The sequence below is a fragment of the Mirounga angustirostris genome, unplaced genomic scaffold (assembly GCF_029215605.1).
Source record: "Mirounga angustirostris isolate CCGP_5_RB_7025 unplaced genomic scaffold, mMirAng1.0.hap1 SCAF_4, whole genome shotgun sequence".
Taxonomy (NCBI): Eukaryota; Metazoa; Chordata; class Mammalia; order Carnivora; family Phocidae; genus Mirounga; species Mirounga angustirostris.
In genome coordinates, this window is record NW_026991712.1 from 167,050,196 (window position 1) to 167,072,078 (window position 21,883).

The 21,883-nt window shown below is 59.7% G+C and overlaps 1 protein-coding gene across 1 annotated transcript in view; it reads left to right on the forward strand.

Annotated features, from left to right (window-relative positions):
- Window positions 1-21,634, forward strand: part of SDC3 (syndecan 3) — a 37,881-nt gene extending 16,247 nt beyond the window's left edge. The window contains exons 3-6 of the mRNA XM_045899129.3: window positions 12,280-12,397; window positions 14,050-14,663; window positions 16,360-16,651; window positions 17,489-21,634. Coding sequence (XP_045755085.2) covers window positions 12,280-12,397; window positions 14,050-14,663; window positions 16,360-16,651; window positions 17,489-17,655 — 1,191 coding nt within the window. The 3' untranslated portion in view covers window positions 17,656-21,634. The remainder of the gene's footprint in view (window positions 1-12,279; window positions 12,398-14,049; window positions 14,664-16,359; window positions 16,652-17,488) is intronic.
- Window positions 21,635-21,883: the final 249 nt, after the last annotated feature.

Sequence of the window (21,883 nt, forward strand, 5' to 3'; positions counted from 1 at the left end):
ACTTACGTGGACAAATGTTTTCCCTTCCCTTGGATGCACGGCCCGGGCGTAGAGTTCCTGGCTTGTTCGTGACTCTCCGTGTAACCTTTTGCGGAGCTGCCGGGCCCTTTGCCCCCGTGGCCGCCTCACGAAGCTCCAACTACTCCGTCTTCTCCCCCACACCTGTTCTCTTGTGACCCTGGTCACCTTCATTCCTGCATCCATATATCCCTCAGGTATTTATGGAGCATCTATATTTGACAAGGCAGGGTGCTCACTGCAAAAGTAGGGGGAGAATGGCGTCCCTCGAGGAGCTGTTTAGATTCGGCGGCACAAGATCTTTAAAAACCTCTGTGTGTTTAGTGACGGGAGATAAAGATGATCACGGGTAGAAGCTGGGGGTGGTCGGGAATCACGGGGCCCCCTGAGAGCTGAGGAAAAGAGAAAGCAATCTGTGTGTGCTGTGTATGTCAGAGCCCAGTGCTTCAGTCCTCAGGACCCTCTGGACTGTGTTGTCCCATTTGCAGATGGGAAGACTGAGGTTCAGGCCAGGCAGTGGCCCCCAGGTCACCCAGCTGAGAAGTAGCCGGGCTTTGGGCCAAGAACCTGTTTGGATAATTTCATTTCATCTTCCCAACGCTTTGAGGTTGGTACTGTTACTATGTCCATTTTGTAGGGAGGAAATAAGCTCAGAGAAGGGGAGATACTTGCTCAGGGTCACACAGCTCCAGAGGGCCAGGGCTGGGATCTGGACCCAAGCAGTCTAGCTTTAGAGCCCCTGCTTCCTGCCAGGCCCTGCCTGTCTCCCGGGACTCAGGAGAGGAGGGTGAGAGCCCCGCCCTTTCCCCATCAAACCCACAGAGTCTCACAGAGTGTCCTCTTGAGCTGGAGGCAAGAGTGGCCCTTGGCAGGCTTCAAGGGGCTCTGCATGCTCTTCCCCCAGCGTTTGGTCCGATTCCTTGCTCTGTGTCTCTCCTTTCCACGTGGGCAGTGGTGCTGGTGGGCCCCCATGGCTCACTCACCGAGTCTGGCTCGTTCCATCCCTTGAAGTGGATCAGCTCCGAAGCCAGTGGGAGAGCTCAGGGCTGGGGGTGGGGAGTCGCATCTCCGCCACGTGTGAGTTCCTGCTAGGTTATAAATAACCTAGCAAATGGGATGGTGAGGGGGACCACAACCCGATTCCTCAAGGAGGCTGGGCTTGGACACACACACAGATGGGGACACTTTGGGGGGGTGTGTGCGTGTTGTGCGTCCTCAGGCTGTATGCTGGCACGTGCCTGAGAAGCTTTGGGGAGGGTGTCAGCGCTGTAAGGCTTCCCAGGACAGCTGGAAGGGCTGGGCCTGCCCTGGGCTGATCCCAGGGTCTGTTCAGTGTCCTGGAGGAGGCCTGGGGGCCACCTGGCTTCAGGGGCCCCCCAAGATCAGACTGAGGATCCCTCTGCCTCTTGGGCTCGCCTTCTTCCTTCTGGTCCTGTGAGCATGAGAACCAGACACAGGGCCCTGGGTCCTCTCCTTGCACCCCCAGCCCCTTCCCTACTGCCAGGTCCCATTTCCCTCTGCCCGGCCACCCCTCAGCTCCATCCTGACTTGATTCTCCACCTGAGTTCTCTGTGACCTCTAGCAAGTTGCCTGGCCTGTCTCCGGGGTAAGGAGGATCATTTCACCTGGCTCCTTGTAAGGAGCCTGGCGTTCAGCAGGTGCTCGGGAAATGCTCCTTTCCCCCCAACCCAGGCCTGCTGGAATTGTAGGCTCCAGTGGGAGCCTGCTAATCTGCAGGTTTTTGAATATAATTTGCAGAGTCATTTTATGAAAAAAATACGCTGGGATCAGTCTCAGTTTCTCGTCCCTCCTCTCAGCTTTAGCTGGAGTCCTCCCGGCTGGATTTTGGAAGGATCAGAGAGCAGCTTTGTAAAATCCCCTGGTTTTACACATGGGGAGACTGAGGCCAGAGGCCAGAGGCCAGGGGCCAGGGCCTCCCGCAGGATCACACAGTGATTGGGGGCAGGAAGGGGGTGCCGTGGGGCTGTTGAGGGTGATCCCATTCCCAGTGATCATTGAACAAATATGGAGGCTGACTGTGTCCCAGAAACATTCTGGGTCTTGGGAACACAGGAGTGGCCTCGGCGGACCCAGTCATCGTCCCCAGGAGCTGTTGCAGGGGGAGATAGACATTAAACGAGAAAGTCAATAAGCGAATTTTGCAGGCACTAGTAAACTGGGAGACAACCCTGGCCTTGATGGAGTGACTGGGTGTGTTGGGAGGTAATTTGGGTGGATTTAGTGGTCTGGGGTCCCTCTCTGAGGAGCTGAGCTTTGAGTTGGGACACCGTGTTGCGTCCTAGCACCTCCTAACTGCCCAGCCCCGGCTCGGCACATCACAACGGCATCTCTGTGTGGGGAATCATGATCCCCATTTCATAGGAGGGCACGCTGAGGCCCCGTGAGGTGAAGGTGCTTGACCAGCGTTCTCTGGAAGCTGGGACTGGAACATCTGACCTCACACCGGGTTGCTCGTCGGAGGTCTGTGGGCCCCAGGAGTGGGCAGGCCCTCACCTTAATTGCTGGCAGGGCTGTTTGCAGAGCCCGGAGACTCAGTCCGCGGCAGCTGCTGGTGAGTCACAGGGTGGTGGGTGGGGCTGCTCACCTGAGCCATCTGTCAGGGGAGGACTTGTCCTTCATTTCTACTCATTCCCGGGCATTCAGTCAATCTGTCCGTCTGTTGGTGTCTGTACAGGATATTGTCAGGGGTGGGGTGGTGTGGTCCCACCTGGTGGGGCAGGCTAGCGAGGGCTGGGAGGAGCTGTGCGCTGCAGTACAAAGAGTATGGTCTTGGGGGTTCCGCTGATCCTGGGTTCAAATCTGGCCCCACTGCTGCGTGACTTTGAGCCGGTTGCTTCACCTCTCTGGACTCTGATATGCCCATCTGCGAAATGGGGAGAATAATCCCTCACTGGGAAGATGTCTGTGAGGAGAAGTGAGGCAAGGTGCATATTAGAGAGCCTGGCACATAGGGAGTGCTCCCTCCGTGGTGACTAACTGTTGTTCAGGATAAGGGATGGAATGGCCCCAGGCCTCTTCTGGAAAAACACCCAGTGAAATGAGTATCACGTCACAAACGGGGATCACTGCTTTTAGTCTCAGGGGTTCAGGAATTCCCTGAGCACAGGATCTGGTGTCAGTGAGGCCAGGGTTCAAGTCCCCTTCTGGTAGCTTAACAGCCCCGTTCTCATTGTAGATGGGGACAGTAGTGTCTGCATCCCAGGGAGACTGAGTGGGTTCAGTGAGATTTGGTAGAAGGGGGGGCCCATTCAAGTGGGAGCGTGGTTGGTGGCCCCTCTTCCCTGGTAAATGACAAAATGGTGGAGGTAGTCCCCAAGAAGGGCCTTCCGAATTTGGACCAGTCAGGTGGTTGGCACGTGGAGGCCTCCCAGAGGTGGCATGTTTGTTTTTTTTTTTTTTTAAAGATTTTATTTTTATTTATTTGATAGAGAGAGCACAAGCAGGGGGAATGGCAGGCAGAGAGAGAAGCAGACTCCCCACTGAGCAGGGAGCCCGATGTGGGGCTCGATCCCAGGACCCCGGGATCATGACCTGAGCTGGAGGCAGTTGCTTAACCAGCTGAGCCACCCAGGTGCCCCCAGAGGTGGCATGTTTTGAGCTAACTGAGCTTCATGAGGACATACTTGTCCTGCTGATCGTAGGACCCTAAGTTCCTAGAATCGTGCCTGGCACACAGTAGGTGCTTCATAAATCCTGCTTGTAGATCAAGTAGGTGCCGACCAAGGTGGAGGTGGGGAAGAGGGTTCCCCTCAGAGGCAGGGATAGCTTGGGGCAGGTCTGAGAGTGCCTCACCGTCCCCAGCACCGTGAAGGGTTTAGTGTGGGGGGAACAAGAGGGGAGGGTGGGCCGCTGGGGGAGTAGGCTGCTGAGTCTGGAAATGGGGCCTCAGTGGGTAGTCCTGCTTTGAGGCACCAGCTTGGGGACAGGAATAAATGAGCAGTGTGAGTCAGGATGGGCTCTCCGCAGAATGAAGGCGCCCAGGAGTTTCACAGACCAGAGAATGGCAGCGATGGGGGTGCAGAAAGAACGTGCTATTTCTAATCATAAAAGTACTCTGGGGGCGCCTGGGTGGCTCAGTCGGTAGAGCGTCCAACTCTTGGTTTCCGCTCAGGGTGGGGGGATGGAATCCCGTGCGGGGCTCTGCGCTCAGTGGGGAGTCTGAGATTCTCTCCCTCTGCCCCCCCCCACCCATAAATACATCTTAAAAAAAAAGTACTCTGAGTTTATCATAGAAAACTTGGAAAATACAGACAGGTTCTGAGAGAAAAAAATGAAAAACTGTCTGTCGTCCCACCACCCAGAGAGTCTTTGGAAAGCTTTAGTAAGATTCAGTGTTAAGAAATTCACTTTGGTGGGGAGTTCGTTAAAGCAGGATCACGTTCTCTATTTTTTTGTCATCTGTTTTCTAAACTTAACGACGATACTAGCATTAATAGCCAGTGTTTATTGAGCAGTTGGTTAACGTGGGGGAGTCTCCTGTGAACCCGCGAGGTGGGTATCATCTTTGTTTTTTGTTTACCAGGAGAACCAGGCTGAGAGAGTTAAGTACCCACCCAAGGTCACCCAGGTATTGAGAGACAGAACCATCTGCACAGTCCTCCCAGCAGTGTGGCTGTACGTCCCGCCTCCTGACAAGCAATGCGTGCATTTCCCCGGGTCCTGAAAGAGTCTTTGAAACAAGTGACAAATGGAAGCCTTCTGTTATCCAGTCATGCCTTTTAATGACCGGATAGAAGAGAGTGTGGGTTTGGGAAAACACAGTTATTGAGAGCTGCATAATATTCCATGTTGTGGTTCTGCCTTAGCTTACTGCACTAGTCCTCTGTTGCTGGGAATGTTGGCGATTTCCACTCTTTCTCTTATAAATAACACCGCCCTGGATCTCTTCGACCCGAGGACCGGCTGCCTCGCTGGCCCGCGGTGTTGGAATCAGACAGGCCCTTAGAGCACCAAGCTCCACTGTTCGTTTTGCAAATGAGGAAGTATGGAGAAGGAGAAGGGGGCTTGTCTAGCTCACAGAACCAGGCAGGTCTCAGCAGCAGGGTGCCTCCTGAGCTGGGAGTGGCTCGCTCTCCGCGGGGCCCCCAGGGGGTGTGGATGGGGGGGCAGTGCTGCCCAGGGTCCGGGGGGGGGGTCCGGGGAGGTGGTGGGAGCGCGGGGCTGGGTAGTGGACGAGGCGAGGAGCTGATAGTGGAGTCCGGGCGCGGGGTGGGGAAGGCTCTGCTGCCAGGATGCCCTTGGCAGAGCACTTGGCTGAGACGGGATGCGCCCACAGGGGTGCGTCCTGCCCTCTGAGAGCTGCCCTCGCGGGAGCCTGGAGCTGGGTGTCTGGAAGAAGGGCGCTGGGAGGGTGTGTCCGTGACAGCGTGTGCCTCTGGGCTTTGCTGACTGTCAAGTTCAGCCTGGGCCTTCTCTGCCGCTCCTCACTCTGCTCCTCCCCCAGGCCCTTCTGCCCTCTGGCATTGGGGCCCTGTGGCCTCTTCCCCAGCAGATGCCGCCTTCGTGCCCCTCACCCCTCCAGCAGCAAGTGAATGTGGCGGGTGCTGGATTCCCAGCCAGGGCAGCTGTGGACGGGTGGGGGCTGGGGACCGAGGTGTCCCCCCTTTCCCGGGCCCGGCTCTCCATTGTGTCGCCCCCTTGGCTGTCCCGCTGCCCAGAGCCTGGCCCCGGCCCACATTCCTGCGGTGACGCTCTGGGTCTCCGGGTTGGAGCTGGTGAGCGTGAGGGGCACTGAGTTCTCACAGGACTGAGGGCCTTTTGGGGACAGGGACTGGTGGGGACGGAACCTGTGGGGATCCAGGCTCTGCTGAAACTACCCTGCTTCCACGAGCTAGTAGTTATGTCACTGTGTGTCTTTGGACAAATCACTTCACTTGCCCAGTGCTGCTGGGCAGGCTCATTCCCCACCGCCCACCCCTCTAATCGGGGGAAGATGCAAGTCTTTCCCCTTTCTGAGCCTCAGTTTTCACATCTGTAAGAAGGAAGAGTGGAACTCAGTGAGCACTCAGGCCTAGTTCAGCCTTGAGATTAAGGACTGAGGTGGGAGACGTGCCGGGGTAAGGCTGACCAGTGGGTATTGTATGCCACCTGTGTAATTAGTGTCCCCGTTTAACCAAAGAGAGGCTCAGAGAGGTTAAGTAACTTGCCCGGAGTCACCCAGCAAGTCAGCCGAGACTGTGTGACTCTAAAGCTGGGCTCCCAACCCAGCTCCCAACCCCCTGCTCACATTGCCTCCAGTCACTAAGAGAGTGGCGCCTGAGTCTGGCTCACACGGGGAAGGAAGCTTGGGCAGGATTAATTATTCCTGATTTTATTCTTAGCTTTTGCAGCATGATTAGCAGTGCATGGGGGTGCTGGGCTCCTGGCCCCCTGCCAGCTGACCTAATTTGTGTGTCTGTGTCTGTAACCGCCCTTTCTCCCCGCTCTTCCAACCTCTCTTTCTCTCCGCACGCTCCCCTGCTGTGTGGCCTTGGCAATGCCTCTTAACCTCTCTGGGCATTAGTAGCCTCGTCTGTAGCGTGGATGTAATCATCCTGATTCTATTTTCCACCATGAGGATGGTAAGGCTTAAAGGACATAAAATCTTCGGAAAGGATAATAGAAAGATTAGCATATAATTAACAATAATTGCAGCTGTGTTGATTTATTCAGCTCTGCATGTTGGGTCCTGTGCTCAGCCTGTTACCTGTATGATACTATTTGATGCTCATAGCAACTGTAGGAGCTACACACTATTATCAGCGCCCCCATTTTACAGATGAGAAAGCTGAGGTGAGAGATTCAGAGACTTGCCTGATATCCTCCGAGTAGTAAGGGAGGTGCTGATCCATTCTGGCTTAACCTCTATGCTGTTCTCAGAGGAGGCTCGCGATGGGGGCGGCAGGTGATAGGAGCTGGGCACGAGTGACCCCAGACTTCTCCCGGTCTGGGTAGGAGGCTCCCTGGCTTTCTCCCTGAATGCACGCCCTGCACTCGGAGTGAGTGGCTGCAGACATGAGGAGACATCCCCGAAGTCCACCTGATTTGGGTCCCTCACCCTGCCTAGCTGCTCTAAGACTTTGGAGAGGATTGGGTGGGCGTGAGTCATGGTGAGGGGGGCCCTCTGATCTCCGTGGGAGCCTTGTGGTGCCTCTTTCGGGAAGCTGTGGGTCAAGATGGGGTGGCATCGAGGAAAAATGGCAGGGGTGTGGCAGCCCTGGGAAGGGGGCCGTGTCTCTCCCCAGTGCTGTGTGTGTGTGTTTGTACCCACAAGGAAAGCGTGCATGGTGCGTGTGCGTGCGTGTGTGTGTGTGTAGGAGACCGAGGGGTGCAGGTGTTAGGGGCCTGCTGGTGGGCATCTGGGAGCGGGGCATAGGATGATGCAGTGGGTCCTCTTGGGAGCACATGGCTGGAGTGGGGTCTGGGAGCACAAGGTGTGTTTGCTCTGCGCTAGCGTGTGGGGACAGTGCCCGGACATTGGTGTGTGTGGAGGGCTGGGGGGGGGTGTTCTGGACAGCGGTGGGGAGTTCCGAGCTGAGGCCGCACAGGGAGGGAGTGCGGTGTGGGGCACAGGTGGAGGCTGAGCCGTGGGTTGGGGAGCCCAGAGCTTCCCCCGCCGCTCCCGTTGGGCTCCCAGCTCTCTGGGACGGGCAGTGGCAGGAAGCTGGAGAGTCGGGGGCTTCTGCGGCGGGCCTGCCGGCGGCTTGTACCTCCCGTCGGTGCGGTGGGTGTGGGGCGCGCGAGCTAGAGCGGGGGTCATGTACAGCCGTGAGGTCTGTGCCCCTGCCGTGGGGAACGTGTGCAGGGATGTGTGATTTAGGGAGCGTGCCTGGGCGTGGGGAGGGGTTGGCGTGTGCCCGGGGTGAGGTGGGAGCCACTCTGTGGTTAGATTGTGCCCAAGCCCGTGGGGGGTTGGGGCCAGGGAACGTTGCTCAGGACTGTGTGTGTGCTGGGGTCTCTGTGTATAGCTGCGTGTCTCTGGGGCACGGCGGGGTGTGTGTGCATGAGGACGCGGCCCAGACTGCCTGCTTGCTGCAGTGTGTGGGGGTGTTAGGCATGTGGATGCGTTTATCAAACGGGGGGGGTGCGTATGGGAGTTTCCCTGGAGGTGGGGCTCAGTGAGGGGCAGGGGCAGGCCACAGGGTCCTGGGGCCTTCGGATTCAGTGCTCCTTTAAGGAATGGCTTGGATAATTATGCTAATTATGCATGGAATTATGCAAATAGAGAGGTCGTTTGGGGGTCGGAAGGCGAAGGCTGTTGTCACCATCCTCCTCTGGCACTTTGTGACTTGGGAGGCTTTCCCTGCCCCCATCTCTCCTCTCGGCTCCTCTTGGTCCCCTGGGAGCTGCAACCCCCCAGCACCCCTGCAGTGTTCCTGGGAGGCCCTGCTGAGCCCCTGCCCCCCAGCTGGCCCAGGGAGGGGTCAGGCTGGCCCCCAGCTGGCTTTGGGGGGAGGGCTGGGCAAGATGGCATCCTGTACCCCACCCCCCACCCCACAGGTGTCCCCCTGGTTAAGCTTTCCGGCGGGGGGAGTTCAGGGATGACTAGGCTGTTGACCATCCCTCCTTCCATCTCATCTGGAGGCCGCTTATTATTCAGAAAGGATGTTCTCTTGGATGCAGGTTTGGAAAATCACTGAGGTGGCCCCTTCCCCAGCTTTGTCTGATGAGCATGAGGCTAAATTAAGATGTGAGAGAGTTCTCTCCCTCTGCCTCCCACTCTCGCCTTCTCTGCTTTCTCTCCCTCACTGAGTCCTCCCTGCGCTGCTCCCGCCCCATCCCCCCTGTGCCCCTCTGACCCCTGGCTTCCCTCTGCCCTGCGTCTCTGCTGTCCACCCCCCCCCCCCCCCGCCGGCATCCTCTCTGTTCTTCCATGATCTTTCCCTCTCCTGCCCCCACCACATCTCTGTGGGGAGCTGGAGCTCCTGGTCCTTAGCATGGAGGAGATGGTCGCCATGGTAACGGTTGTCATGTCGATGGCTACTGAGCTAGGGATGAATAGTATCTAGGTGAGAGCTACCTGAGTGGAGGCTGATGGGTTCACAGGAGGCTCCATGCTTGTCTCTGAGCCTCAGAGCTGCACAGTGTGTGCCCCCACCCTGTGCCTGCCCCCCTTCCCGTGCATGCACCTGTTTGTACCCAAAGGCACGCCAACACGAGATGCCTCTCTCTGGCTGCCTTGAGGTGCCTGTGTATCAGGGTGTGTCTCTGTATGTTCTTTCTCTGTCTCTGGACGTGTCATTTCAAGAGTCTGTGGTTTTGGGGGGAGTCTTTGGATTCGTGCAGGCCCTTCCAGGAGCTGATCGTTAGGGCAGGGGCCACTGAGGAATCATGTGGATTCCCTATTTTGGCCCCCACATTTACTCCAGTTTGGGGGTCTCCAGGGACCTCAGACTTCTTAGAACCCCTCCTCCCAGCTAGAGGTCTCTCAGCTACTCCCTGGCCTTTCTGGAAGGATGGAAACACCGTGAAGGTGACATTGCCCACAAATGGGAGTCTGATCACGGGTCCCTGCTCAGTCCCCATCCTGCTGTGTGGCCCTGAGCAGGAATTGCCCATCTCTGGCTGCTTGCCTGAGAATAGCACAGAACATCTCCAAGGGACTCCAGCTTGGCTGGTGGTGCAGGGAGCCTTCCATCTCCCTCGTCTGGGGTCCTGGGATTTGCTCTTTTGGGCAGTGGGGGCAGAGATGGGGGCTGGGGCAAGTCGGATGAGAGCCGCTCTGAGCTCCTGGAACATCTAAAACCGAGAAAGACCCAGCAATTAGTCACGGGAGCAATTACACTCATTGTTCCACTCCATGACTCACTGGTAGCAAGTAAATACTGATTAATTCATTACTTGGCGTGTGTGTATGGGGGGGGTAACGGTGGGGTGGAGGGACGGGGGGAATCTCCTGGCTCACTGCCCTGGCCTTTTGCCCTGGCTGGTCTGCGTAGGGCTGTGGAGCATGTGGCCGGGGCTGAGGCAAGAAGGCAGGTTTGGGGGCCTCACCCTAGCTGTGTATGAACCCCAGAAGGGGGCCCGTCAGGTGGGTGGGACTGTGAGAGGCTGAGCACTGCACGCGGCACTGACCCGGTCCCCCTCCGGCTCACACAACTTTCGTGGTTCCCCACGTTGGGCAGATGGTGCGGATGCTGGGACTCTTCCTCAGATCAGTGCTCACCATCTTCTGACGTGCGGTCAGGATGAAAAGTAACCCATTTCCAGGATGAACTTGTTGGCACATCACCGAGAGCCTCCTGTGATGGGGCTTCCCGGGCTGCAGCTCCAGCCTGCCCCTACTCCGCCCCTGCCCCAGGAATTAGTCCCATCTTCCAGCTCAACTGTTCCTTAATAGATACTTCCTGAATACCTACTATGTGCCAGGCAAGGTCCTGCCTCTGTCCTTCAAGGTGTAGTTTGGTGGGGTGGGCAGTCACCGAGTGGGGACACACGCAAGCGGCAGTGGTAGGTGCACATTCAGAAGCACAGGATCCTCTGAAAGATCAGAGCAGGGGGGCTTCTTGGCAGGAGTGAAAGGGGCGTCAAGGTCGGCTGGCCAAAAGTTGGAGGGTGCGGGGCTGGGAAGGAAGAGTGTTCTGGGTGGAGGGAACAGCATGAGTGACAAGAGAGATCAGGCACATTCCAGGAATAGAGAGCCGCCAGCGGGGCTGGAACCCAGCAAGTGGAGGGGTGCAGAGGGACCCTGGGTGAGAGCCCAGGCTGCACCTCCCCACCTCGGAGCCTGTGCTTGCTCCCTTCCTTCTGCTGGAGATGCCTTTCTCTCTCTTCACTTGTTTCAGCCCCAAGTGCTAGTCCTCTGGATCTGGGCCCCAGGCGTCCATCTCCCTTTGCTTGGGAAAGCTCTCAGGGGCAGGGATTGGCTTGGCCCAGGCTGGAGCTAGGGTCAAAGGTGTGGCAGGGGGTGGGGCCAAGCCTGCCCCTGGGGATGGGGGGTGCCCTCCTGCCTTGCTTGCCTTTGTGCTGGCTCTCACTGCAGGGTTGCCGTTGGGAGGGACATCCCCCTCTCCGGGAAGAGTCTTAGGCCAGGTGAGCTGGACCCTCGAGAAGCCGCTCTTACCCCTTCTGACCCTGTTGAAGTGGAAACGGCCTTCAGGCCCTCAGCCAACTCAGGCATTAAGATGCTTTGTGGGGAGGTGGGCCAACTTCCTGTTTGGGGGAAGACCCAGGACCAGGGCTAGAGCCTACACTCCCTACTCTCCCCCCCCCCAGCCACTCTTACTCAAGGTACTTCCCTCCGAAAGCCCCAAATCTCTCCAAACCCCATGTCTGTCTGATGGGATTACACAGCCTTTGGGATTGTGGGGTCGGAAACTTTGGGTCCCCGGCAGGGTCTGAATCTCATTGCGTCACGTGCTGTCTGGTGACCGGGGGCGGCTGCATGGGCCTCAGCTCCCTCCTCTGCGGAATGGGGGCCCCGCCTCTGTTCTTGTCTGTGACAGGCACTTTGAGGGTGGGTCTGATGACAGTGTCCACACCGAGAGTCACGCTAACCTGTGTGCAACAGGCGCTCGGCACCGCACGTGTGTTAGCCCACTGCGTGCTCACACCCACGTTAGCCCACTGCGTGCGCACAGCCATGTTGGCCCACTGCGTGCTCACACCCACGTTGGCCCACTGCGTGCGCACAGCCACGTTGGCCCACTGCGTGCGCACACCCACGTTGGCCCACTGCGTGCGCACAGCCACGTTGGCCCACTGCGTGCGCACACCCACGTTGGCCCACTGCGTGCGCACACCCACGTTGGCCCACTGCGTGCGCACACCCACGTTGGCCCACTGCGTGCTCACACCCACGTTGGCCCACTGCGTGCGCACAGCCACGTTAGCCCACTGCGTGCGCACAGCTCCCCAAGAAGGCAGGCACTCTTTGCTTATGGGTAATGAGTAAACAGGCAGGGAGAGACTAAGTAATTCACTCCAGGTCACACATGCAGTTAAGTGCTGGAGGCCAGACTCAAAGCCAGCGTTCTGGCTCTAAGCCCAGCTCTGCCACCTAGCAGTTCTGATCAGGCATGGGGGAGTGGCCTGGTCCGTAGTGGTGGCCGTCAGGCAGGAAGATGGGGCTGCTACCCTGGCCCCCAGGTGGGTGGGAAGTGATAATCAGGCCCGCCCTGGCTCTGTTTTCCCACGTGGTGGCCATACCCGATGCTGTCCCTCATTGTCACTTGGCCCATGAGGGTGTCTGTTGTCACTCTGGGCCCATCCGGGCTGCTGGCCTCAGGTGCTGAGCTCTGTGCCCGACTCTGTCCTCCCCAGGCTCAGCGCTGGCGCAGCGAGAACTTCGAGAGGCCCGTGGATCTCGAGGGCTCTGGGGATGACGACTCCTTCCCCGATGATGAGCTGGATGACCTCTACTCAGGGTCGGGCTCAGGCTGTAAGTACCTCGCCTCTCCTTTCCCCTGTGTGTGGGCAATCCTGTCTGCCTCCAGGGGCCCACGCAGGCTCGCTTCCACGGTGGGGTGAGGGGAGGGGGAGGTCAGGCAAGGGAGGCTCCTGGACCGTGAGCACCGGAAGGGCAGACCACCCTCCTGGGACTGGAACCAGGGCCTTGAGACCTCAGAGCTTGGGACCCCCTGCTCCCCACAGTTCTGTCTCTGAGCACTGCTCGTGTCTCCCTGCAGACTTCCCGCCCCTGGCAGGGAACACGACACTCCTCAGTAACCCAGGGAACAGTACTGCCCTGACCTCTTGCAGGGACTTAGTAGCCACGTCTGGGTTGAGTGGCATATTGTCAGTGAGATCATTTGGCTGACTCAGCTTGGGTCAGGGGCCCCCTCCCGCCCAATCAGCAGTAGCCCAGGGCAGGTTCCGGGAGCCATGGAAAAGGGCAGATGCCGCCACTGTGCCTGGGACAGCCTGGCTCCGTGGGAAAGGCCTGGGAAAGGCCAGCAGAGTGGTGCAAAGTGAGGGAGGTGCCCTGAGTTTGAATCCCGGCTTTGCCACCTAACAGCTATACCTCCTTCAGCCTCTCCCTCTCTCTGAGGCCCTGTATTCTCACTTGGGAATGAGGAGACCAAATATGTCTTCTTAGAGCCTCTGGAAGTCTTCAGCACAAGATGTCAGGGTCTAGAACAGAGAAGGAGCTCGAAAAACGGTAGTAAAAAGGGCTGTGTGCTTAGGGCACCTGGCTGGCTCAGTCAGTAGAGTAGGTGACTCTTGATCTGGGGGTTGTGAGTTTGAGCCCCACATTGGGTCTGTGCTGAGATTGGGCCCAAGGAGGGGACAAGATGGTCTGATGGGATGGCAGGAGATTGGGTGCCATGGCCCTGGCCTCCCATGGTTCCCTGCCTTGAGTCTCCCTGCTTTAGCTTACTCCATGTAAGCCTCTTGCAAGTTAATCTTCGTAAAGTCCATCTCTGCTGGGTCATGTCTCTCCTCCTGAACCTTCCTGGCTGCTTGCCACCCCTCCTCTCTCTGCCTGGTCAGGCGCCCCTTCTCTCTCTCTGTCTCTCCTCATTTCCTCCCGGGCCCCTTCACGTGTCCGGGCTCAAAGGCAGCCAGGTTGCTCCAGCATTCCCTATAGGAAGGGCTCCTTCCTCTCCTTGCTGTCTCCCTGTGGCCTGTGCCTCTGGGGGGAGCTCTGAATGTGCCCGCCACCATGTGCTCATGGTAGAGGGTACCCAGGTCTGACTTTTCCTAGAATGCCACTCCCCTGCTTGCCCCCAGCCTTTAGCAAGGGCTAAAAACCCTGTAGGGCTTTAGTTGACATTGCCGGGGTTCAACCTGCCAGAAGGTCCAGGCGGTGTGGTCTGAAATAATCACAGAAGACTTCCTGGAAGAGGTGCCCCCCTAGAAGAAATTTTGGCTAAGCAGAGAGGACTTAGGGAACAGCCACCAGCCACCAGCCAACTGGTAACCTTTGGCCAGGCTTTACCTTCCTTCTTTCCCTCATCTTGTCCTGGGAAAATTGTGCAGAGTGAGGGTTGGGAGCCCCCCCCCTTCTTGATGGCCATTCCTTACCTGGGGCCCTCACGCCCCGCATAATCACCCAGCTCCCTAGCTCTCTCCTCTCCCCCGCCCTCTCAGACTTCGAGCAGGAGTCGGGCATCGAGACGGCCATGCGATTCAGCCCGGATGTGGCCATGGCAGTGTCGACCACACCTGCAGTGCTGCCTACCGTGGACATCCAGCCTGTGGGCACCCCGTTGGAAGAGCTCCCCTCTGAGCACCCCACCCCGGAGCCGGCCACCAGCCCCCCCGTGGTGACAGAGGTCCCAGGAGAGCCCAGCCAGAGAACCACCACCATCTCCACTCCCACGGCTACCACTGCCGCCACGACTGCGGAGGCCCTGACTGTGGCCACAGTGCCCGCCACGGTGGCCACCGCCGCCCCCAGCCTCCCCGCGGCCCCCCCTTCCACGGCCACCCCCTCCGTCATAAGGACCACCGGCGTGCAGAGGCTTCTGCCTCTTCCACTGACCACGGCAGCCACGGCCCGGGCCACCACCCCAGCAGCGCCCTCACCTCCCACCACGGTGGCCATCTTGGACACAGAGGCCCCAACGCCCAGGATGGTCAGCACAGCTACCTCCAGGCCAAGGGCCCTTCCCAGGCCAGCTACCACCCAGGAGGCTGACGTCCCCGAGAAGAGCACCTTGCCCCTGGGGACCACTGCCCCTGGACCCACGGAGGTGGCTCAGGTGAGCAGGTGGGGAGAGGAGGGTGGGTCAGGGCCTTGGGGAGGGAGGATGCAGCCGGGCAGGAGGGCCTGAGGACCGGGAGGGTCTGGGGACGGAGAGGGTGAGAGACGCATGAGGCCGGAGGGCCGAGGCTGGGAGTAAGGCCCAGGATGAGGACAGTGGTCGAGGTGGCCGGGGATGGAAGGGAGACCAGGATGCTGGGACAAGATATGGATGGGGAAGGGAGTGGGTGAAGCGTGGCGGCGGGGGCGGGGCCAGGTGCTTGGGAGACGGGCACTGCGGCGGGGAGTTCTGCCACTGCCCTTGGGAGCCTCGGGACCTCAGGAAGTCACTGGTCCTCACTGGACATCCATTCCCTCGTCTGTGAGGAGGAGGAAATAATAGGATGCGAACTGTAGTGTGGTGGGAATTGTCCAGTGCCTGGAACAGTGCCTGGCAGTGGTAAGCCAACCAGAAGTTTCCCTACTGTCATTGTCACCCCCGTCGCCATCGTTGTTAGTCTGAAGGTGACTGAGAAGGAGGCTGCGGGAGAGGAGAACCCGCAGCTCACGCGTGCGACCTGCTGCCCCGGGGAGGGGGGAAGCATGCCATCCCTCAGCCCGAACCCGCCGCTCGGGGTGGCGCTGCCTTTTCGTCCTGCGACAGAGGCAGCTTGGCCGGCGACGGCCGGTCAGGGTCTGAGCCCCGCAGTTGGCTCCGGAGGCCAGGGACGCACGTGCATGTGTGTGTGTGTGTAGGGCTTAGGGGTGAGGGGTGGAGGGTTGAAGGGAAGAGGGTGAAGATGTCAGGGAGGCAGGGGATGCATGGGATCAAGGAAATGGGAAAAGCAGCCGGGTCCCTGCTGGGCATGCTGGGCGAGGGGGCAGGTAGCAGCACTGATTGGGGTACTGAAGCCCGTTGCCGCCTGCCTCACGGACGAGGGCCGTCGGGGCGGAGCTGCCGCAGGTCAGGGCCAGCCCCGGCGGGATGCAGGCCCTGCCCTCAGCTACCCTGAGCCGCCGGGGCCGCCTTGTGTCTCATGGTTGTCAGCCAGGTGGGAAGGGTATGGAGAGCAGGATGCCAGTTACAGCATCCGAGCCCTGGGCCCCCATCCACGCGGTGGGAGCCCCCGGGCTGGCCTCCCGGACCCACCTCCAGGGGGCATGATGCTCTGTGGGTGTGCTCTTGGAGTGACCCCCAGGCCGAGGGACTCCCGTCTGCCTCAGGTGCGTGGACGGCGGACCGGTCTGCATCAAGCAGCCCCCAGCCAGCAATTTGGCAGCAGTCTCCCAAGGATGATCACTAAGGCGGCTAGAGAGAGAGGGGACAGAGGCGGGCTGGGGACAGGACGGGGCCCGGGAGAAGAGAGGCAGAGTAGTGTGGTGGTCAAAGACACAGCCGCTGGAGCTGGGGAGATTGGGATTCTAGTCCTGCCTCCACCACTTCCTAGCTGTGTGTCCTTGGCAAGTTGCTTCATCTCTCTGGGCCTGTTATCAGCTCTGTAAGTCAGGGGCAATGGTATTTCCTTCCTGGGGACGTCGTGAGGGTCAAATGCCCGTCACGTGTTTTAGCGCCGTGCCTGACACGTAGCAAGTGCTTCCTAAGTGTCAGACCCACTGGGGAAGGGGGGTTAGGTGGGGGGCAAGGGGGGTGGGCTGCCCCACGGCAAGAGGTGCGGGCAGGCCTGGCTCCTGGGCTCATGCCACGCTCCCCACAGACCCCAACTCCGGAGTCCGTCCTGACCACGATCCGGGATGAGCCCGAGGTGCCCGTGAGCGGGGGGCCCAGCGGGGACTTTGAGCTGCCAGAGGAGGAGACCACACAGCCAGACACAGCCAATGAGGTGGTGGCCGTGGGCGGGGCTGCAGCCAAGCCGTCACCTCCGCCTGGGACGCTGCCCAAAGGTGTGCGCCCAGGCCCCGGCCTCCTGGACAATGCCATCGACTCAGGCAGCTCGGCTGCTCAGCTGCCTCAGAAAAGCATCCTGGAGCGGAAGGAGGTGCTCGTAGGTGAGGCTTGGGGCCCGGGAGGAGCCAGAGTGAGGCAGCGGTTGGACCTCAGTTTGACCTCTAGGAACCCAAGAAGAGGTCAGGGCGTGGGTTTCTAGGAGCCTCATTTTCTAGGAGGGAAAGCTGGGGCCTCAACACCCAGACCTGCCCTCTGGTTCCTCCTCTGACCTTCCCCTGTCCCAGGGTCTGACCCTGACACCTGCTTCCCTGGGCCATGCTGGTCAACCCTTCCGGGCCCTCAGCCCCTGGACCCTAATCTCTGACCGCATCCTTTGGCTTGACCTGCCCCCAGCCTTGACGCCCTGAGGACCTGCGTTGGCTGCCTCTCCCGAAGAGTCTCTGGACTCGTGGTCCAGACCCTGCTCCCCATTCAGGAGCAGTGTGGCCTCAGGCAGGTCCTTCAGCTTTCCAGGCTCCCTTTTCCTCATCTGTAGAATGGGGATGGCCATTTTGCACTTCACCCGTCCTCAGTGCACGTCTGCTCATAAGTTAACTCTTTCTTAAGTAAGCTCTAGGCCCTTCCATAGTTGGGATGTGTTGTAGTTCCGCTGGCAGTTTTTTGCTTTCCTAATGTCTATGAGATGTCGGAGCGTCTTCCGACTGGTGGCATCTTACACCCCTTAGAGTGTGTGTGGGCGTCTGTGAGTGTGGGTCAGGCACCCAGAAGGGAGCCAGGCCCTGGTGAGGGGCTGTGAAGGCCGGCCGGGGCTGGGGGTGTTCGAGTTGACTTCACTCCACCCCCCGCCCCAGATTCAAAAGACTCTCAGCCCCCTGCCCAGGCTCTAAGCTCATCCCGCCCTGTCTTTAGCCCGTGACCTCTGCCTTCTTCTTCCACAGCTGTGATTGTAGGCGGGGTGGTGGGCGCCCTGTTCGCTGCCTTCCTGGTCACGTTACTCATCTACCGCATGAAGAAGAAGGATGAGGGAAGCTACACACTGGAGGAGCCCAAGCAGGCGAGCGTCACGTACCAGAAGCCTGACAAGCAGGAGGAGTTCTACGCCTAGAGGAGCCACAGTGCCTCCCGTAGCTCAGCATCACCCCTCTGCCTAGCCCCCGGCCCGGCCTCACCAGCCCTGGCCTGGGACTGGGCCTGAAAGGGAGCCTGGCCCCAGTTCATCTCTGCCCGCCCTCCCAAGGTCTGCCCAGACTGCCAGCCTCACACAGACCTTGCCTGAGGGACGGGGGCGCTGCCATCTGCCCTTGGCTGTGCCCTTATGAGCTCATCTCTTGTTTCCCCCCACCCCCACCCCTGCGCTGTGCTCTCCCCGCAATCAGCCAGCTTCCGGGCCTCATGTCAGACGGACAGGAGGAAGGAGGCTGCGCATTGGCTGCTGGGAGAAGGGGTGGGGCTTGACATGGGCTTGAGCCCCACCCTGGCCCCGGTCTCCTCCTGGAGCTAGAGAGGCCCTCCGGCTGGTTTCCAGGACAAGCACTGGGCAGGCTCAGCCCTCAAAATCACCGAGACACTGCAGCCTCTCGCCACTGTCCCAGGGCCCCTCTCTGCCCGGGACAGAGGGTACCTGTTGCCGCCAGCCTGGTCTGTCCTGGCCTCTCTGGGGCTGTGGGGTCGTTCTCCCCTCACCCCTGCCCCATGCACACGGACCACAGGCCTCCGCCTCATCCCCGTCTGCCCCTAAGGAACTGACTTCCTGAGAGTGCCCTGGGGGCCACTGGCGAGGCGGGGCGGGGCTGCTCGGACCTCCCTCTTGCTAGTGGGCTCTGCCCAGACACCATCTCCCACGTGGTCACGCATCACGTCACACACAGAGACAGAAGCACGCAACGACAGAAGCATACACAGTCCTGACCAGCCATCCGGTGCAGACCTGTCCCAGACACACATGTTCTTCCAAAGATGCTGAGTCTCACGGGTTTCTCACGGCCCCCCAGCGCTTAAGACCATGCGAGTCACCAGACATCATTGCCTGATGGTGACGGTGCGGCCTGCCCCTCTCTGCCCCCCCACACCCCCACGTACACTGTGGCACCACGCATGTTGTCTCCAGCTTTCAGGCTCACTGGAGACGGTGGAGTCAAGCTGGAACAGTCAGCCCATATTGGGTCCCCTGAGTTGCCCTGTCACACTCAGTCCCTCCCCACGACGCCAACACCACCCGCATTGCCAGTGACCCCGGCACGTCAGATACAATCCCATGTGGATGCACAATCTCCCCCCCCCCCCCCACACATAGCCCCGCACTCACACTGGAGAATAGGTGGGGGCACTTACTTGCCTTTCCTGGAATAAAGTGTGGCCCGGAGGGGATGTTGCCACGAGCCCCCCGGGGCATTGCACACCAGGGAGGCCTGCTTCCCTCCCCTCTGTCGCTAGCCAGGGGGTTGGTCCAGGGCCAGCCCCTCACTAGCTAGGAGCCTTGCTGAGGAAGGCAGGCTGGTTCCTGGAATGTGGCCCCAGGCTGGGAAGGGGGTTTGGGTCTCCCAGGACTGCAAGCCCTGGGCGGGGAGGGGCATGTGGCCTGGCTCCTGGTCTCCCTGTGTCCCCCTTCTGCTCTGAGCTAGGGGCCGACTCTGCCTCCCAGGACACAAGTCCCCAAAGTGCCTGCGAGGGTGGGCCCTGCCACCCGGGGCCTCCTGCACCCTCTCCCTGCCCCCCCAACTGGCCTCGCCAGGCCACCTCGGTCCCACCCTGGGGCCCTCCCTGTGGACACTGACCCACTCATTGGCCAGACCACCTGATGGTTCTCCTGGGTGCAGCTGGATAGACCTGCAGCTGGGAGCAGCCCGTCCCGACACGGCTCCATGCCAGGAGCTGAGAGCCGGTGGGGGTGGGGGTGCCGCAGGCCTCAGCCCGCCTCCCCCCTTCTTTGTTACCCTTGCAAGGGGGGCTGCTTCTGTAGATATTTTAAATGTGGGGCCACAAATCTCCTTTGGGGAGGGTGTGCTTGGTGGGGGCTCCTGAAGCCACGGGATGTGGTCTGAGTTGTGCTTGGCTGGTGCTCACACCCCACCCCTCGCCTTCAACCCAGATTAAAGTCAGGAACCCAGCTCTTATTTCTGTTCCCTTTTCAAGACTCCCTGGCAGCCGCCTTCTGCAGGGGGGAGGGGGAGGGAGGCCTGAGGTGGTGAGGGCGAGCTTCTGGGGAACTTCACCCCCTGTCTTTTCTGCCATCCTACTTCCAGGCCAGGGCTCCATCTTTTAGACTCAGTGTGCCCCTGGGTAGGGCCTGGAAGCTTGTGAGGAACCCAGCCTTTGAAGGGGGCGGGAGTGAGGGGAGGTTCCCTGGGCCTACGATCTGTTGAAGGAGAGGTGACCTGGCCTCGGTCGTCCCTGGAGCAGAAGGGCTGGGGTAGGGGGAGACCAAAGGCCCGGCCTCCCTCCACCCTGCTCCCTGGCGGGCTGCTCTCTTGGGGCCAGCAGCTCTGGTGACAAGGCCTGGGCAGGCCGAGGCTGAGAAGCCAGGGAGCATGGAGGAGAGAGGACACAAACCCAGGGATGGTGGGCCCAGGGTTGGAGACCCCAACAGAGGCCAGGGCCCATGGTGGGGTAGGGCCTGGCAAGGATGGGTGAGCTGGGCTTGGTCTGGCTGGAATGGGCTTGGGGTGGCCTGCGTGGGTCTAGCCTGGCCCCAGCAGGCCTGACTCCCCACATCCTGAGGGCTGGCTTCTAGCCTGGGGCTTGGGGCTTGGGGCTTTGCCTCCTGGCACTGGCCTCCTCTCTCTGTCCTTTGCATTTGAGAGAAGAGGCCGAGGGCCTTGTTCATGGAGCCCTGGACCTGAGACAAAGTCCCAGGCTTTGTCCGCATGAAACTGAACACAGTCTGACTAGTCCAAATCCCCTCCGGCCAGCCCAGCTCGGCAGGGTGGGCCAAGACTGAGGTCGGTTAAAAGGACGAGCTGGAGCTGTCCTAGGTGCAATGTGGGTGCGGGGCTCTCACCCAGCCTGGGCGCGATGTGTCTGGTCACACCCGAGTGTGCCCGGGGAGGGCGCCCTGCAGGGCCCTGGCATTTTCTGGAAGCAGGGCCAGTTCCAAAGGGGAGGGAGCTTGTGTGGCTTGAGAACCTCTCAGAACCAGGGAGGGCAGCTGGGGCCTCAGGAGGTGGAGTTTGGCCCCCCTCCCCCCCCCACCCGCTCTGGCTGTGACTTTTTAGAACCCAGGCTCTGTCTCCCTAGGAGGCCCGAGGGGGGACGTCTCCTGAAAGGTTTGTCCCCTTGAGCCCTGGAGGTGGATGGGTGGTAACTAGGGCTGGATGAGGCAGGTCTGCGGGCAGTGGCTTGGGGTGCTCAGGCCAGACCCCGCTGGGGTCGGCAAAGCCATCTGTCCGGGCCTCCGGGCTGGAGCCCTGGGCATAGGAAGCAGACCCATCTCTGCCTCTCGGGCGGGGCAGGGGTGGCCGCCACCTCCTCGGCTCTCCTGAATTTCTCCTGACAGCCACCACCCTGGACTTGCTTCCTCAGGCCTCCTGCCTGTAAATAGAAGCCCACAGACTGTACAGATTTACAGAGATGCCAAGACCAGGTCCTGGGGTTGCCATCTAAGGGCTGATGGTTCCAGCATCCCCCAGGTGCCCACCTGGCAGCTCAGTGCACCCAGCCCGAGCGTGGCAAATACATGTAAATATTTTTCGTAGGCAGTGTTGCTCCAGAGAGCCCCCTGAAGACAGTGTCCCTCCTGTGCGTCCTTTCTCTTGTACAGAGCCCTCCGAGAACCTGGCCTGGGGTGGGTGGGAATTTGTCCTTCCCTCCCCCAGGCCTTCCCTGCCCTTTCTCTCCCCCATAACCTGTTTATTAACCATACCTGTCCTGAGTTCATGGCCAAATCTCTAAGGAAAAGTGGAGGGAAAAGACTGGAAAAGGAGGCCCAGGTGCCTGCCCCACCATGGGTACTCACCTGTCCCAGCCTTGTGAAGGAGCTGTTTGGGTTTTTTGGTTCTGTTTTTTTGTTTGGTTGTGTTTTTTTTCTTTTGTTAACACTTCCCGTGCTGTGCCCGTTTATAAGAGGAAATAAAATTAAGCTGAAATGATACAGTGTGGCCTGAGTGTGAGCTAAACATGGACACTTTGTGGGGAGGGGCAGCCCGTGCCCCCCTCCTTGGGCCTGCGCTACCTTCCCCTTCGGGAGAAATTGAGAACCAAGCAAGGAAAATTGACTGGCAACGCCTCGCGGGAACCTTTATGGTCAAAGCTGCTGTTGGTTGAGAGTGTTTGGGAAACCACAGAGCTGACAGTGGTAAGGCCGGGTGGGGGCTGTGGTTGGGGGGGCAGTCTGTGGT